This window comes from Heloderma suspectum, chromosome 6, assembly GCF_057233095.1.
Source record: "Heloderma suspectum isolate Gila_16-S chromosome 6, 16-S_ref, whole genome shotgun sequence".
In the NCBI taxonomy this organism is placed as follows: Eukaryota; Metazoa; Chordata; class Lepidosauria; order Squamata; family Helodermatidae; genus Heloderma; species Heloderma suspectum.
In genome coordinates, this window is record NC_139463.1 from 6,059,433 (window position 1) to 6,075,526 (window position 16,094).

At 46.8% G+C, this 16,094-nt stretch overlaps 3 protein-coding genes across 28 annotated transcripts; 2 read left to right on the forward strand and 1 right to left on the reverse strand.

The window, feature by feature from the left end:
- The first annotated feature begins 16 nt into the window (after window positions 1-16).
- TIMM8B (translocase of inner mitochondrial membrane 8 homolog B) lies at window positions 17-3,393 on the forward strand. 2 transcript variants are annotated; one of them, XR_014783691.1, is made up of 2 exons: window positions 17-745; window positions 1,556-1,935. XR_014783691.1 is itself a non-coding variant. In XM_084803531.1 (2 exons), exons 1-2 carry the CDS (start codon window positions 96-98, stop codon window positions 1,721-1,723), a joined length of 255 nt encoding a protein of 84 aa, XP_084659657.1. In that variant the 5' UTR covers window positions 17-95; the 3' UTR covers window positions 1,724-3,393. The 2 variants fall into 2 exon arrangements, 1 of the variants encoding a protein (XP_084659657.1); XM_084803531.1 differs by having other exon boundaries at window positions 17-182; window positions 1,556-3,393.
- Window positions 2,935-9,619, reverse strand: NKAPD1 (NKAP domain containing 1). 2 transcript variants are annotated; one of them, XM_084803526.1, is made up of 6 exons: window positions 9,438-9,619; window positions 7,754-7,863; window positions 7,532-7,632; window positions 6,553-6,711; window positions 6,014-6,067; window positions 2,935-5,321 (listed from the first exon to the last, which is right to left on the reverse strand). In XM_084803526.1, exons 2-6 carry the CDS (start codon window positions 7,820-7,822, stop codon window positions 4,805-4,807), a joined length of 900 nt encoding a protein of 299 aa, XP_084659652.1. In that variant the 5' UTR covers window positions 7,823-7,863; window positions 9,438-9,619; the 3' UTR covers window positions 2,935-4,804. The 2 variants fall into 2 exon arrangements, with proteins under 2 accessions (XP_084659652.1, XP_084659653.1); XM_084803527.1 differs by having other exon boundaries at window positions 2,941-5,321; window positions 8,655-9,619.
- Window positions 9,620-9,698: 79 nt separating this feature from the next.
- On the forward strand, window positions 9,699-15,955 carry PIH1D2 (PIH1 domain containing 2). Of its 24 annotated transcripts, none has more exons than XM_084803507.1 (8): window positions 9,699-10,151; window positions 10,582-10,760; window positions 10,892-11,053; window positions 11,136-11,419; window positions 11,830-11,953; window positions 13,999-14,244; window positions 15,074-15,333; window positions 15,458-15,955. In XM_084803507.1, exons 4-8 carry the CDS (start codon window positions 11,237-11,239, stop codon window positions 15,593-15,595), a joined length of 951 nt encoding a protein of 316 aa, XP_084659633.1. In that variant the 5' UTR covers window positions 9,699-10,151; window positions 10,582-10,760; window positions 10,892-11,053; window positions 11,136-11,236; the 3' UTR covers window positions 15,596-15,955. The 24 variants fall into 24 exon arrangements, with proteins under 24 accessions (XP_084659633.1, XP_084659639.1, XP_084659637.1 ...); XM_084803513.1 differs by lacking the exon at window positions 10,582-10,760 and having other exon boundaries at window positions 9,699-9,835; window positions 10,101-10,151; XM_084803511.1 differs by lacking the exon at window positions 10,582-10,760 and having other exon boundaries at window positions 9,699-9,835; window positions 10,101-10,151; window positions 10,895-11,053.
- The last annotated feature ends 139 nt before the right edge of the window (window positions 15,956-16,094 follow it).

Consider the following 16,094-nt stretch of genomic DNA (forward strand, 5'->3'; position numbering starts at 1 on the left):
CGCACTTCCGCTCGGCGAGGCGGGGAGAGGGAGCCCGGCACGCTGGCCGCAGCCGCGAGGAGGCCCTGCCGGGAGGCGGCTGGCGGAGCCCCGCCATGGCGGACCTGGCGACGGAGGCCGACGTCTCGGAGCTGCAGCGCCTGGTGGCGGCCGAGGAGCAGCGGGCCCGCCTCACCGCCCAGGTGCCGCGCCGCGGGGCCCTGCGGGGCCGCCCTGGCCTCTGCCGCGCCCTGCCCTGCCCTGCCCCCGCGCTCCCCTGCCCTGCCCCCGCGCGTCGGGCGAGCCGCGCCGGGAGGGAGGCGGAGGGCGGCCCGGGTCGCCCGGCGCGCCCCGCCGCCGAGTGGGCGATTTGGGCCCTCCCCAGCCCTCCTCCGGCCGCGCCAGCGGGCCGCCTTCCCCTCCGCCCGCCCCAAATTTGGCGGCAAGAGCACAAGAAGAGCCTTGTGCTGCATCGGGCCAAGGGCCCGTTCCGTCCAGCATCCTGTTCGCACGGGGGCCAGCCAGCTGCCCCAGTGAGAAGCCTGCACGCGGGGCGCGAGTTCAGCAGCGGCCTCCCGCTCATCTCCCCCAGCGACTGGTACTGAGAGGCATCTTGGCTCTGATGCCGTAGATAATACATAGCCATCGTGGCAATCAGTTTTTTTTCCGTGCCCCCGCCTTCCAAAGGCGCTGTGCGCTCGCATGGCCACAGAACTGTGCCCTTCTCTCTTTGTGAGGCGGATTCAGAACTCTTCTCCCCCTCCAGGTACTTCTAAAGCACATTCTCCAAATGCACACACAACCACCACACACCCCTCCCACAAAACATGAACTGGGCCCTTGGTTGCAGACAGCTGAGCTACAGTTTGCCAGTTTTATCTGTTTAGAAAGGTTTTCTGATGGCCAGGCTGCTGAAAAGGGCTGTCCTTGCCTTGCACGCCCTCCTCACCTAGAAGTCACAGTGACTCCCTTCTGGCCCCCTCCCCTAGCCTGGTCTGTTTTAAGATATTCAGCTTCTCCATAAGAACCTCTGAACAGCTTCTCCATCCCACCCCCAGTCGTCCACCCCAAGAACCCAAAGTGGCACTTCCCATGGGGGCCACTAGAATTGCAACCTTTTCGCAAACACCGCCTCTGAAGCCTGCCAGGAACCACCCATTGTAGCATCCCACTCCCTTCAGGAATTGTTCCTCACCAGATCACATTAAGCTGGCAGTGGGTTTCATTCCTTATTTGCCTTTGTCCCTTCTCTCTCTGTATAGCCCCCCTCCCCCCCACAGAGTTCTCTTAACCTGCGATAACCTGCGTTAGACCTCTTAAATTGCAGTAGAGGTAATATTGCCATGGTATTCATGCCTCCCATAATTCAAAAGACCAAAGAAGTCCCTATTCTTCCTCTTCTGATCAATCATCTTTGAAGGAACAGAGTATCAAATGACTTAGACCAAACTGCCTGTCACTTATTGTCTTAATCTGGGGGTCCACAATCTTGGCTGCCCTTAGTAGCCAAGCCAAAATTTGTGATAACCAGGACCTGCTCCTGATTACAGATGCTTGTATCCATTCTCCCTTCCAGGTACACAACTTCATGGAAGTCTGCTGGGATAAATGCGTCGACAAACCGGGCTCCAAGCTAGACTCCAGAACAGAAACCTGTCTGGCCAACTGCGTCAACCGCTTCATAGACACAACGCTGTCCATCACCAATCGCTTTGCACAGATAGTCCAGAAAGGAGGGCATTGATGGCTGCACAGAGGTCTATTTTAGTCAGCGGACTTAACAGTGACCCATCTTCCTTGTATCCCTACTTGGTTAGAAGTTCTACCTCAGTGCAGAAATGGTTGACCAGCCACTTATGCAAGTCTGTAACTGTTCTTTCCTGAGTGGCATTGAACTGGGTCATGTAGAACAACCTCTTGACCACATACAGGATAATAAATTGAGAAGAATTGTCTAAACAAGTTGACTCTGTTTAGCAGAAATTCTGGCTGCTTTGCCTTCCTCCAGTTGTAGGGTAATAAGGATACGATGTGCCCAGGTGGTAAATAGCTTACTTTTAAAATTCAAAGTTAAAAGTACATGTTTTCAGGAAATCACTGCAAACTATTGTTTGAGTTTTTGCAAACTCACTGCTAAAGTAGCTGCCTCTTGGTCCCTGTTTATTAACTTACACCTCATATAGGCTGTCTGTGTAGTCCTTCGTCTGGGTAAAGAATCAAAAGTTGTTTCACAGTTCAAAACTATAAACTTAAAATTTGTAGTTACTACTGCTGTGATTATAACCAAAAGGTAAATCCATTCCGATGTGGCATTCCCATAGGCTGCAATCGTATACTCTCTTACCTAGGAGTAAGCCTCAACGAAATCAGTGGGACTTACTTCTCAGTAGACATGTATAGGATTGTGCTGTGTGTCTATTTCAAAGGGACACAAATCAGCACTGAAACCAATATCTTCTTTTGGAATCAATACCAGTAAGCCTGTTTGGCACATTTCCTCCCTGCAAGCAAGGAAATTCTGGCCTAATCCTGTGGTAGCAGTTGGGGAGAGAGCTGGGGAATAGCAGGATCATGTGCACCATATCACCACCATTTTCAGGTGGTGCTTTCTAGATCTCTACCAGAGATCTGTAGTAGGAGCCCCCAACACTATTCTGCAACTGGAGTTTAAGATTTTCTGGCTTGCATTTGAAAGGGTCAGTGAAGAGTACCATAGGCTCCACTGCTCCTCATCCCACCCTCAACTGGAACTCCTTTCCAAAACATTTATATTGCACTGTTTCTCTCCTAATTCATTATTTAAGAATGTTCCTTCTACAAAGCTCGAACTTGCACTATTCACCACAAAGCCAAATATGCTCACTTGGAATGTAATCCTGAGTGCCTCCCCCTCATCCCCCAAAGAATCTCTGCGTATTGTCTGGTGTTAAAATTAGTAATGCAGCAGCACACTTTCCATTTCAATGGCTGAAATCAATACTGTTTATTCTTGCAGACACTTTGAACATATTCATGCCAGTATTTTACACATATAAAAAATAGTTCAATTTTGTATAGAAAGTACTTCAGTTGCTTTGCTTTTTATATCAACACATTAGAATTTTTTTCAAAAATAAGTTTTATATGCTGGTACCACAACACAGGACAGAAAACCTGGCATTCTACTCTTTAGGACATGATTCTACAGACATGGGAAGCCAGACTGTTGTCTTTGCAGAGGAAGGCAGGCCAAGGAAAAAAAGTGATCAAAGTGGCTGGTAAAAGCAAAGCTCCTGCAGCATGTTACTGAGATAAGGAATATGATATGGAACCATTAACAGTAAACAACTGGGGAGCCGGGGGGGGGGGGGGGAGGGCTGAGCCCCCACTCTAACCAGCCCATTATCCTGAGTTCGTGCCTTGCATTTGCAGCAGTCCCCTTCTGTAAAAGAAGAAATATGGACATTATCTACTCTGCAAACAGAGCAGTTTTAGAGCTGATTAATTGTCATGGCTTCCCCCAAGGAAGTCTGGGAATTGCAGTTTGCTGAGGATGCCAAGACCCCAATCCTGGAGCACCCAAGCCCTTCTGGGGAAGAGGAAATTGCTGTTAACCAAGTTAGATCTGTGGTGTAAATACACCTCTGAGAGAATTAAAAAGCAAGAAATGGGGGAAGAGATTATGATTAATGTATGTTAAGCATATGCTTTGCAGCCCCTGGGCTGTGTGGTGAGCTAAGCCAACCTTCTGAACAAATCCACCTCTCCTACTGCCTCCTAACACAAAGGTGGCATATGTGCATTTGGGAGCTCAGAAGAGCTTTGCATGAAAGCCAACTCAACCTCAGGCCAGTTACACCATGGATCCTTCAAGGGTACAAATCTGTGTCCGAAGTTTAAATTTCCTAGAGAGGCATCCCCAGGGAAGGACCAGAGGGAGCAAGGTCTTGGCCACTTCTGTGCTGATCACTAAGAACTCCTGCGCCATCACTCCATCTGCTTTATTATTCACTTCCTAACATTTGCTTGGGAGAGGGATTCCATAATTATGTAGCCAGAGCTGCAAGAGGAAGCAGCTTGAATAATCACCGGTTCTCAGCAAAGATGACAACCGTTTTTACAGAAGAAATACAGCAGATGGGTATTGAACGTATTCTTGCAGGGCTGGCGTGGCTCTGTGCTCCATCTGTCCACAAGATGGTTAGCAGAGGCAGTTTACTTTGAAGCTCATTATGGTGGTTGTGTGATAGTTCTGCACCACAGTGGGTCTTACATGAGCCTAGGTTGGCCACATGGCCCATGCTGCTTGCTCTCTGCTTGATCTGTGTACCTGCTGCCATCTCTTGTCCACAACCATCTGCTTCACCACTCAAGTGATAAGGGTGCATAGCAAATGGATGTTGGCAGCTTGGGGAGCTTCTAACCTCTTTCCTTCGTTGTTTATTGCAATTAGGATTTATGCACTGGCCATTAAAAATACAGTCAGGTTTTTAAAAAGCAAAGGGGACCCCACATCATCAAGTTCCCTTCTGTGCTGTCTCTTAAAAGTAGCACTTTTTGATTTAAGAGTTTATATTGTTACGAACAGATGGGTATCCAGCCAGAATCTGGAGTGGACTAATAGGAGCTCTGGCTAAGAACTCTCAGTTCCTGTCTGGTTTCCAATCGGCATGAAAGGGAAAGGATGTCCCTTGCAAGTTACCAAGCTTTGCAGAGCTCAGATCCGAGAGCCGTTGTGCAGCCAGTTCAGGCTGCTATTTGTTTCAAGGGGGCAGCAGTTGGAGGTAAGATCTGTTCTCTTAGAAAATAAGCCCACCACAAACACAGACAAGCTGGTCCCTTTTTGTTAGTCCTCATCAGAACTTTCCTCTGAATTCTCATCAGCTGCCACTTTCCAGTTCTTCCTCTTGCTGCGCTTCTCCTGCACCCTTTCGCTGCATCTTTCTGGCACAGATGTGTGGTGTTTCCTCCTCTTTTTCTTCAGCTGCCTTTCCTGTTTCTCCTCTGGTTCACTGTCCTCAGAGGTGCTGGAGGCACAACTGCTTGCCTTGCTAGAGTCACTGTCCTGTCCTGAGGAAGAGGCTGCTGCCCTTGTTGATGTCTTCTTGGCCTTTTTATGACGTTTCCGCTTCCTCTTCCCAGTATCTCCCTCTGAACATTCAGATTCCTGGGAAGAATCCACTGCTGTGCTCAGTTGCTCCCGTTTCTTCTTCTTTCGCTTCTTGTGAGATTTCTTTTTCCGCTTCTTCTTGTGTGACTTTTTGGCCTTTTTCCTTTTGGACAGCTCAAGAAAAGACTGTTTGCCAGACTGAGATTTTCTTTTTCCATTCACAGAGTTTTGTTCATCTTCCTCTCGCTGGTCACTGTAAAATAACCAAGATGGTGAAAGCTTTGGGCTTTTTAATGTTCTAAACCAGCCAACCCCAAGTCATGGGCAGTGGCCATGCTATCTGGGGATGATGGAAAAGCAGCTTGTGAGGTGGCGTGTTCTGGTGGAAGAGGTGGTGGGCCAGTTGAGCAGGCCTGGTGAGTCGGAGGTTCTCCACCGCTGGAGCAAATTGAGCTAGATAGGGTAATGGTCTGACTCGGCATAAGGCAATTCCATACGTTCACTATATATTTCTATAGGGACTCTAAACATTGCCGCAAAGAAGTAAGATGCCTAAAGATATGTACCTTCCTTATTTTGTAACACAGAAATAAGACCGTGGCTCAGTTCAGGCAGAGTCTGGCATTACATGCACCAAGCCACCTTTAAGCTAACCAGAATTCCATGTTGCATACAAATTCTGGGGACCCAGGTTAGTGTGAACAAGCCAGAATTATAAACCATGGTTTGATCTAGGTTTTTTTGAACAAACCATAATTTAACCAGAGTTCCTCTGAGTTCAGATGTAAGTGGGGGACTCGGCTTAGTTTAGAAGCTTCCTATCTCCTTGCAGCTGCACCAGAGGGCCGGGGGAAGAACGAGGCTTAATGCTAAACTACAAATTAGCACTATGTCTGAAAAGGCTTACTCAGGTTGCTGGTTTTTTAGGAAGTCTATGTGGTTTACCTGTCCGTATCAAATTCTTCTGGATATAACTCTTTGTATCCGCTGTGGCCCCACCTGCAAGAAAACACCAAAACCATTTAGGATGGTCACAAACATAAAAAACTATGTGAACACAGAGCTGAACAACACAGCAAAATCACCTGATGCAACCTTTGTTGAACTGACCCACTGCAGACTGAGGGCGGGGGGGGTGGAATTGTGCCTCTACATCGCAAGATTGCTGAGAGAGCAAAACACTTTGTAGGACTGGGAAAAGCTCCTCTCTGAAACCCTGTGGAGCTGCTGCCACGGTGCACTGAATTCTGAGCTAGAGAGGCCAGCGGCCTGACTCGGCAGAAGACCGCTTCCTATGTTCCTAAGGATATGTAACTGAACTTGCTCGTGCTCCTCCCTTGCCCTCCCACCCCACCTCCTCAAAATTGTAATTTAGATTGTAAACTCCTTAAGGCAAAAGTCTGGTATCTAATTTTTCCCAGTAAAACACCATGCTCACTGATGGTGTTCTATTATTAACAACAATAAATAATAATCTTTAAGACCTGTCCGGCATGTTAGCTTCACATTCATAGAGCTTCTTGTTCCAGTATCGGGCATGCCGAAGGTCATCTTCCATCATCGCTGGCATGGGAGCCATGTTCCTCGCCTTCCAGTTGGCTTGCTGGCTGTCCTCGTCAAACCCATCACTACGCATCCGGCTGCTGTAGAGACAAAGAGAGTAGTCTTATTACATTTCTACGGGGGAAACTTTCTATAGAACAAGGGGCGACTAATTGTGGCTCTCCAGATGTTTTGGCCTACAATTCCCATCATCCTTCACCATTGCCAATACTGGCTAGAGTTGATGGGAATTGTAGGCCAGAATATTTGGAAGGCTGTAGAAGGAATTCATAGAAAAGGCCAGAACCAGGGTCCTGCAGATGTTGAGCTTGAATTCCACACACAACCCTTGCCTTCTCAGAAATACACGGGTGGGTCACTCCATTTCTTAGCCTAGCTGCCTTACATATATGCAGCAAGGGGGTTATGTTTGCCAGGGTAAAACAAAAGAGCTGTTCCACCAGTGTAGCTTTCTCTGAAACAGTGCCAGACTGAAGGGAAAACATGCACCTCCCCAGCTTCTCCATGATGTAAAGTTAATAAAGGATGAGATTTGGCATTTGCTGAGATAGGATTGCTACTCCCTGGCCCAGGAACAGCTTCAGTTTCTTTTAAAGTTCCTGTTAGGAGAAGCCCTGGCCTTTCCTTCTCCACAATTCTGCTAAGATCAGGCTGCCATGTCATAGCATGTGGGACCAGCTCTTGGTGGGGAAGGGAAGGGCTACTGAATAGCTAAAGGACAAACAGGAGAGGAGGGCACAGCCAAGTATCTTTTAAGTCCCAAATGTTGATTGAAACAGGCACAGACTCCTGAGCAATGCAAGGTAGCCCCTAAATGAGAGGTTAGAGTAAAGGCACCAATAGAAATTTCCCCTCTGCTGCTAGACAGCAGGAACATTTCCTGGCATATTGAAGTCCCACCTGGAACTATTAGGAAGCATTCTCTTTTCCTTGCCCCAGTGTATGTCTTTGCTCTGCTTTTCCATCTCCCGTATTTTCCACATTTCCGACTCTTCTTGAATCTGAGATACATAAAGAAATACATTAATGAAGGTACCCAACCAAGTGACATTTGTTGGAACGATATGGAGGAGATCCCAATTTAACATCCCCACCTGGGTAACAACACAGACCACTCCTTACCTTGTTATGGGCATCTGTATGGCGAATGACATTTCGCAGAAGAACTTTCCCCAAAGGGACACGGGACATCCTTTAGCACAAGGCATAAAATGGGCAGCGAACGAAGTACCCTGAAAGAAGTCAATGACAATTATATAAGGTCTTCTAGAGCAGAAAATAACCCTATTGGGAACACAAAGTATGTAAAACTATTAAATGTCTGTTCAGAAAAGAAAACCTGAACAGAAAGAAAACAAATGACAATGTTTGGTGCTGACAGATTTATAATCTCTTCCCTAAAAAGTTTGTGGTGCAAATTCTCAGGCTTCCAGGAACTTGTCCTGTGTCTTACATGGGAGGGAAAGTGTGAGCCAGCTAGGTTTGTCCATATTCAAAGAAGCCCCTACATTGTAAACTCAGCAGCTTGCGATTCGGGGCGGGGGGATGGGACACTACATATTTATAAGTATAAGTTGCACATTTGATAGGAAAATGCAAAGACTAATAAGATGCTAGGAAGCTGGTTCTCTGAACCATCACATTATTTAGGAGCAAGGGACTGAACCTATCTCCACTGCCATCAAGTTCTCCCAGGGATGGCTGCTCTCCTCACATGCTTTGGGAACACTTGCATCCCTTGTCATAAAATTGAACTGGTGAAAGAGAAGAAGCCTCAGAGCCTCCTTGGCTGCTGGATACTCCAGATCACTTAATGCCAATTAGTTACCCTTTAAGAATTCTGTTGTCATACCCATAGAGTGTGCCCATGTCTCTTAATGCATGCTGAGATTTTTAATCACTGATGGCATGTAGGAAGGAACAGGGCAGCTATTATTCGAGATTAATTCACTAAGATATTTTAAAAGGACCCGATTCTGAGGTTGTGCAGCGCTCAGGAATTCCGGGGGCGGGTGGTTCTTGCCTTGACGTTAATGCCGTTTCCTCAGGTCAGCTTCAATGATCGATCCCTAAATATGGGTCTCGATCCCATCTTTTAGGAACTTAAATAGCTCAGCTGGAAGACTGTCATCTCCGCCAGCTTTGTTGTTAGTAATGCTTCCTAAGGCCCTCTTGACTTCACTCTTTAGGATGTCCGGCTCAAGTTCAGTGACCGCACTATCACGGCTATCAGGGACATTCAGATCTTTCCTGTATAGTTCTTCTGTGTATTCTTGCCACCTCTTCTTCATCTCATCTGCTTCTGTTAGGTCCCTGCCTTCTTCGTCCTTTATCATGCCCGTCTTTGCACAAAACGTTCCCTTGAGATCTCCAGTTTTCTTGAAAAGATCTCTAGTCTTTCCCATTCTGTTGTTTTCCTCGATTTCCTTGCATTGTTCATTGAAGAAGGCCTTCTTGTCTCTCCTTGCTATTCTCTGGAACTCTGCATTCAATTGGATGTATCTTCCCCTTTCTCCCTTGCTTTTCGCTTCCCTTCTTTCGTGAGCTACTTGTAAAGCCTCCTCGGACAGCCACTTGGCTTTCTTGCATTTCTTCTTCTTTGGGAGGGATTTCGTTGCTGCCTCCTGAGCAACGTTACGGGCCTCCGCCCACAGCTCCTCAGGCACTCTGTCGGTCAGGTCTGATCCCTGAAATCTATCCCTCACCTTAAATCTAAGCGGGAGGGCCACGTATGCCAGCCTGAATCCCCTGAAACGAGACGTGGCTAAAGGTGTAACACAACACACACACACCAGCTTCCCCTCACCAACAACCAGCGCGTCAGCCCAGGACACGAGTCGCAGGCGAGTCCCCCATCCACACGTTCTTCCTTCGACACCCGAGTCCCGGGCGTCCCTGGGGGGCACGTCGCCTCGCAAGGTCAGCGGCCCGCACGGGGGGGCGGCGGCGGCGGCGGCGGCGCCACGGAGGCTCGCGGGGCCCCGGAACGCGGAAGGCGCGGGCCGAGCGGAGCCGGGGGAAGAGGGACGCGGCACTTCCGCTTCCGCCGGAGGCGCTTCCGGGGGTTGCCACGGAAACGGCCTGGGCCGCCGAGCGGGAGAGGTGGGGAGCGCTGCTGCTGCTGCTGTTCAGAAATCCTTTTTCTGGCTCTTCGCATACGCGCAGACTGCGCCCCTTGGGGCAGGCAGTGGGGCTTGCTCTCGAGTAGGCACGGCCAGGGATCAGTGTGTGTGGTGTAGCGGCGGGGGTGTTGCACTGGGACGGGGGAGACCCGGGTTCAAGTCCCCGCTTGGCCGTGGGTGACTTTGGGCCAGCCGCTGACTCTCAGCCTAGGCTACCTCGCAGGGCTGTTGTGAGCATACGAGGAGGAGCAGGAGGAGGAGGGGGGCCACCTTGGGCCCTCCGGAGGAGAAGCAAGATATAAATAGATTTTGTTCTGCTTTGGCGCAACCCAGTGTGTCGTTGGCAGGTAAAACAAGCAGAAGTTCAGCGATATTGAAAGCGCCATGTCTACTCAGAAGTAAGTCCTATTCAGTTCAATAGGGCTTACTCCCAGGTAGGTATGTATAGGATTGCAGTCTAAAACAGAAAGAAATTCAACGATATTGACAGCGCCACTCTATACATGTTTATTCAGAAGTAAGTCCAAGTATTTTCAGTGGGGTTTACTCCCAGTTAGTGTGTATAGGAACACAGCCTCTGCCTTTTTATAGCATTTTCTGAATTTTCGCAAGGCACAATTGTGTACGTGTCTACTGAGAAGGAAATTGCTTTGGGTTCAGTGGGGCATACTCGTAGGTAAGCGTGTACAGGATTGTAGCCTCCCATTCATTCTCTCAACTATATAACATCTGCTGAGAGTGTCATGCTGCAGCTTTTATCAGCTGCTTTTAGGTTTTATTTGTTCTGATTTTGCTACTGTATTTTCCTTGCATTGCTTTTCATTTTAGACACCATACTGGATTGTTCTTCTTCCAAATGATGGACTATAAATACAAAATGAAAGAAGCATCCCTGTAAAGTAGCCAGCATCATTACCCTCCTGTTGCAGATTGGGGGGGTGGAAGGCAGGGCTGAGAGGGTTGCCTAAAAGCATTCATGCCACAGGCCCCTGCATGTTTATTCAGAAGTAAGTTCCACAGTGTTCAGTGGGGCTTACTTGGACAGGTGTGTGCCTTGGGGAGTTCATGGGTGGCATCAGAACTGAACTGGGGATTTTCTGGTGTACTCTTTTAGCTCCTGCATTACATTATCTTCCAGCAGGTGAAGCTTCTTACATCACTGCATGTCCCTGCCTAGAAAAGTGCTTCTGCTGCATTCATGCCCATCAAACAGCTGTTTTAAAGGGACAGGAGCCAGAACAAAAAGATGGCAAAGAGAACCCTGCAAGACTAGCTCAATTGCTTTAGAAGTGGAACTGAGGCAAGTGTTGGAAGAGGGGGGCTTTCAAGGGGCAGAGGAAAGTCTCCAAGCAGAGCGACAGTATTTTTTTCCCCTCAATTAGATTTTACACCACAGCCAGGGAGAGCACTAGAAGTCCCTGCAGCATCACTTCAGAACCTTATCTTCTGCTGCTTTTTAAAGCTTTATACTGCTTGGAAGACAATGGAGACCCTTTGTGACTCAGAGGACATGCTGGCAAAAGTGACCCAGGTCTGGACGATGCTAGACGACATGGCCGAGAGTGATCCTGAGAGTTACCACCGATTCATGCAGCAACAACTAAAGGATGCAAAGCAGTATTATGCACCTCCAGAGCCATACCTGTGCCTGAAGGCCTTTATCTTGGTACGTTGTGCAGCAAGAAGGAATGCAAAACCCAAAGGATTGATATCAGCCACTTCTGCATTGGGCAGATCTTTACTTGATTTAACAGAACAGATTATGCAGATGTGATAGGCACAAGTGTGTACTTTATTTGCATTGTATAGTCTGCTTATAAACCTCTGAATTTAATTTTTCCTAGGTATATGTTTTATTTATTTGCAACAGGAACTGAAACATGAGATCCAATTGTTTTTTTTCAAGTCATACAAAAACACATGGTCTGTATCCAAGACCACAAATACACACCAGAGGGGACAGACTAGGGGTTGACTGTGGTCCTGCCTATATGAAATGGAATGCCTTGTCTCTTAATGAAATGAACTGTCCTGCTCTAACAATTAAATGGGGTTTTTTGCTTTTTTTTTTTGCAGGATCCTACTGAAAAATTATTATTCGTTAACCTCTGTACGTGGAATAAGGTCGCAGCTCCCCACTCACTTTCTGAGCCAGTGCCATTAAGCGCGGGCAAAATGGAGGAGATGTCTGATGAATCAGGTCAGCTTTGCTTGTTGGAGAAGACTTAGCTTCCTGTGTAGCACAGTTGTTACTTCTAAAATCTGCTCCAGAGTCTTGTAGTGAACATTGTCCCTCTCCAAAGAGGGATTGAAGATGGCAGCAGTATTTTTTATTCAAAGGATTTCTGTCCCACTCTTCAGTCAAGAGTCCCAGAGCATAGCGGGGGGTGGGGAGAAAGAGAGAGCAGGATAGTGCTTGATTCAGTTGCCCAGATGGATGGGAATATGTCAATTGAACTCAGGTATGAACTGCATCTATTGCTCATCTGGGCTGGCATATTCTTTGCCAGCGTATTCCTCTTTCTTCTCTGCTGCAGTTTCTCTTCTTCTTAGTTCAAGTCTAATCTGTTTCTTTTAGCCTTGTGGTACGTTCCATGGGAGCCAGTGTGGTGTAGTGGCAAGAGTGTTGGACTGGGAGCTGGGAGATCCGGGTTCTAGCCCCCACTCGGCCATGGAAGCTCACGGGGTGACTTTGGGCCAGTCACACACACTCAGCCCAACCTACCTCACAGGGTTGTTATGAGGATAAAATGGAGAGGAGGATAATGTAAGCCGACTTGGGTTCCTTGCAAGAGGAAAAAAGGCGGGATATAAATGCAATAATGAATGAATGAATGGGGTTTTCTTGGCAAGAATACTAAAGCCTTTGATTGTGTGGATCATAACAAACTGTGGCAAATTCTTAAAGAGATGGAAGTACCAGACCACCTTACCTGTCTCCTGAGAAACCTGTACCAGGGTCAAGAAGCAACAGTAAGAACCGGACATGGAACAACCGAGTGGTTCAAAATTGGGAAAGGAGTATGACAAGGCTGCATACTGTCGCCCTACTTATTTAATTTATATGCAGAGTACATCATGAGAAACACCAGGTTGGATGAATCACAGGTCGGAATTAAGATTGCTGGGAGAATTATCGACAACCTCAGATATGCAGATGATACCACCCTAATGGCAGAAAGCGAAGAGGATCTCAAGAGCCTCTTGCTGAGGGTGAAAGTGGAGAGTGCAAAAGCTGGTTTGAAACTCAACACTAAAAAACTAAGATCATGGCATCTGGCCCCATCAGTTCCTGGCATATAGACGGGGAAGAAACGGAAGCACTGACAGATTTTATTTTCTTGGGCTCCAAGATCACCGCAGACGGTGACTGTAGCCATGAAATTAAAAGATGCTTGCTCCTTGGGAGGAAAGCTATGGCAAACCTAGACAGCATAGTAAGAAGCAGAGACATCACCTTGCCGACAAAGGTCCGTCTAATCAAAGCTATGGTTTTCCCAGTAGTAATGTATGGCTGTGAGAGCTGGACTATAAGAAGGCTGAGCGCCGAAGAATTGATGCTTTCGAACTGTGGTGCTGGAGAAGACTCTTACGAGTCCCCCAGACTGCAAGGAGGTCAAATCAGTCAATCCTAAGGGAAATCAACCCTGACTGCTCATTGGAAGGACAGAGACTGAAGCTGAAGCTCAAATATTTTGGCCACCTAACGCAAAGAGAAAACTCTCTGGAAAAGACCCTGATGCTGGGAAAGGTTGAAGGCAAAAGGAGAAGGGGACGGCAGAGGATGAGATGGCTAGATAGCATCACCGATGCAATGAATATGAACTTGAGCACACTCCGGGAGAGAGCGGAGGACAGGAAGGCCTGGCATGCTATGGTCCATGGGGTCATGAAGAGTCGGACAGGACTGAACAACAATCTGTTTCTTCTCCCATTCCTCAGGGCAAGATGCTTCCTCAGACCCCTTTCTGCAGTCAGTTGGGGGAGGGAGGGGCCATCACTGGGAGCTAGATGTTGGCTAATGTAATGAACATTATATGCTGATAAGTCTTAGCTGCCCAAGTAGCAAGATAATATGCACTCCAGCCAGAACAAATTTAAGTATCCTCTCACTTCTTGAGAATGGCAGTGTTTAAGTTCATGCCTTAAAAATAACAGGTTTCTAGACTTAGTGTTTGGGTATGCCCTATTGTCTCCTACAACAGGATGTACTTGGTACAGTAATTATATTTCTCGTTCTTGTAGAGCTTTACAGTGTCCTTGATATTGCATACAATCCATCCATTCTTGAAAGGGGAAAGGATGACCCAGTAGAGAAGGACCAGTTGATACGTCTGTCACTCAAGTATATCGAGGAGCATTACAACATCACTCTGTCACACTCCTACAGTATTGCAAAATTTAAACTGAAAGGAAGCCTTGAAAGGATGAGGCAGAGCTTGAGAAGAGAGCAGGCACCTGTGGTTTTGTCCCAGAAGAACACGAGGAATGGTAAGTAACCTTCTAAGTCATTACCAAGACTGAAAGAAGCAGTGTAAAAAACCTTCCCACATCATTGTCTGGGATGCAAGTTATATTCTACAGAAGAGATACTTACAGATGACACTGACAAAAGCCATCCTGGCTTGAGCATGTCTCAGTTTATTTCTCTTTTAATCAGTTATTAAATTAATAGATTTTAAATAAACTTTTAATAGACTGAAGAGCCCTCCTTAAAGAAAATTTTAATACAAATGTTAAACTGCAGATGGAAAACACCATCTTAAAAAGGGGATTCTTTTTCTTTAACAAAGGAGAAAATGCCTCTTCTAAGATGCCTGCTGTAACAGATGTGCATCATCTTGCTTCAGAACTGTTGTTTACCTACATTTTATTGACATGCATAGAATTGCAGTACAATCCTATTCATTGCTACTCAGAAGTGTGTAGTGAGGACAAAGGTCTGCCAAACATGCTTATACAGCTGCTATGATTGGGAACTCTAAGAAGGCAGGGTTCCTGATCATGGGAGCTGTGCAATTGCATTCAGCTGAACGTGTTTACAGACCCTGTACAGACCTTTGCAGTTAATGCATGAAGGTCTGTGTGGTAGCCAGGGACACTTGGGGGTGGAGCACACATACCTGCACACATCCTGCCCCTGCCTTAGCCATACACGTGGTGTGGGCAAATGGCTGCATAGAATTGGCATGGCAAAGGAAACTATTTTTGCTGCTGGTGTATAAGAGGGGAGGTAGGGCAGTTCAGTTACACTTGTTCTGTAGCTACACCACCCATTTAAATATTGTTTAACTCCACGTCTGAAAATCATTATGGGAAGAAGCGACACTCGGCCAAATGAGAAATATTATAGCCAAGGAAGATAGCAGCGAGCTTACTCTGCTGATGAAGAACAGTGTGCCTTCTAAAACATGCCTCATCAAAGAGATTTCCAGTACAGAGGTGCCAGAGGAATTGTGCACACCAGCCTATGCAATCACCACCAGGAAGGATGTGAATGGGAAGCCTCTAAAGATTGAACTGAAAGTTGAATTGCCAGAGGTGTGCTGTGTCTCTGAGTGTAACCTGAGTGTTTCTAAGGTGAGTCTGTCATGAATTACACTGTAACTGCCTTCTCTTCAGGCAAGCCCATATCCATCAGGCATGCTTCACTTGTAGGAACTGCATGTACCTCATTCACAAAGTATCTTCTATTCCCTTTTAGGATGATGTATTGATTGAATGCCCTGACAAATACAGATTGCAGTTGGATCTTCCAGAGTCTGTAAGTGAAGAAGCTACAGCAGCGACATTTTACAAGGGGAAAGGTGTCTTGCATATCACAATGCCTGTGTGCCATTAGAAGTGATACTAGCAAAGCTGACATGTGTTATATATTTATAATATGCTCACTCAGCACTTCTAAATATTTTGCACTGGTTAATATTAAGCCTACTGGCTGCTTGCCCATATTTTACTCCTCTGTGCCTTGGAGTAGGAATCCCAGCTGCCCTTTGGACAGATACAGAGAGCCAGTAACGTGCTGACAGGAGATAAGGTATGTTCCTAAGTACAGAACTGAAATGCAATACTTATAGAAAGTATCTCAGTACTTATTTTGAATATTTTCTGTAATGCATGGAGTTTCTACTGAATTATGCAAACTGTAAGAGACCAACGCGTGTGAGAACTGTATAAAGCAATAATAAACTTTACATCTTGACTGATTCCTTCATTAACTGAAACAATACAAGACAGCCAGTGATTTCTGAATTTAAATTGTGCCCCAACACCAATTTGAGAGCTCTCTAAGCCCAGTGCTCAACAGGAGACAGCAAAAGTAAAGACACACTTTCCCAGGA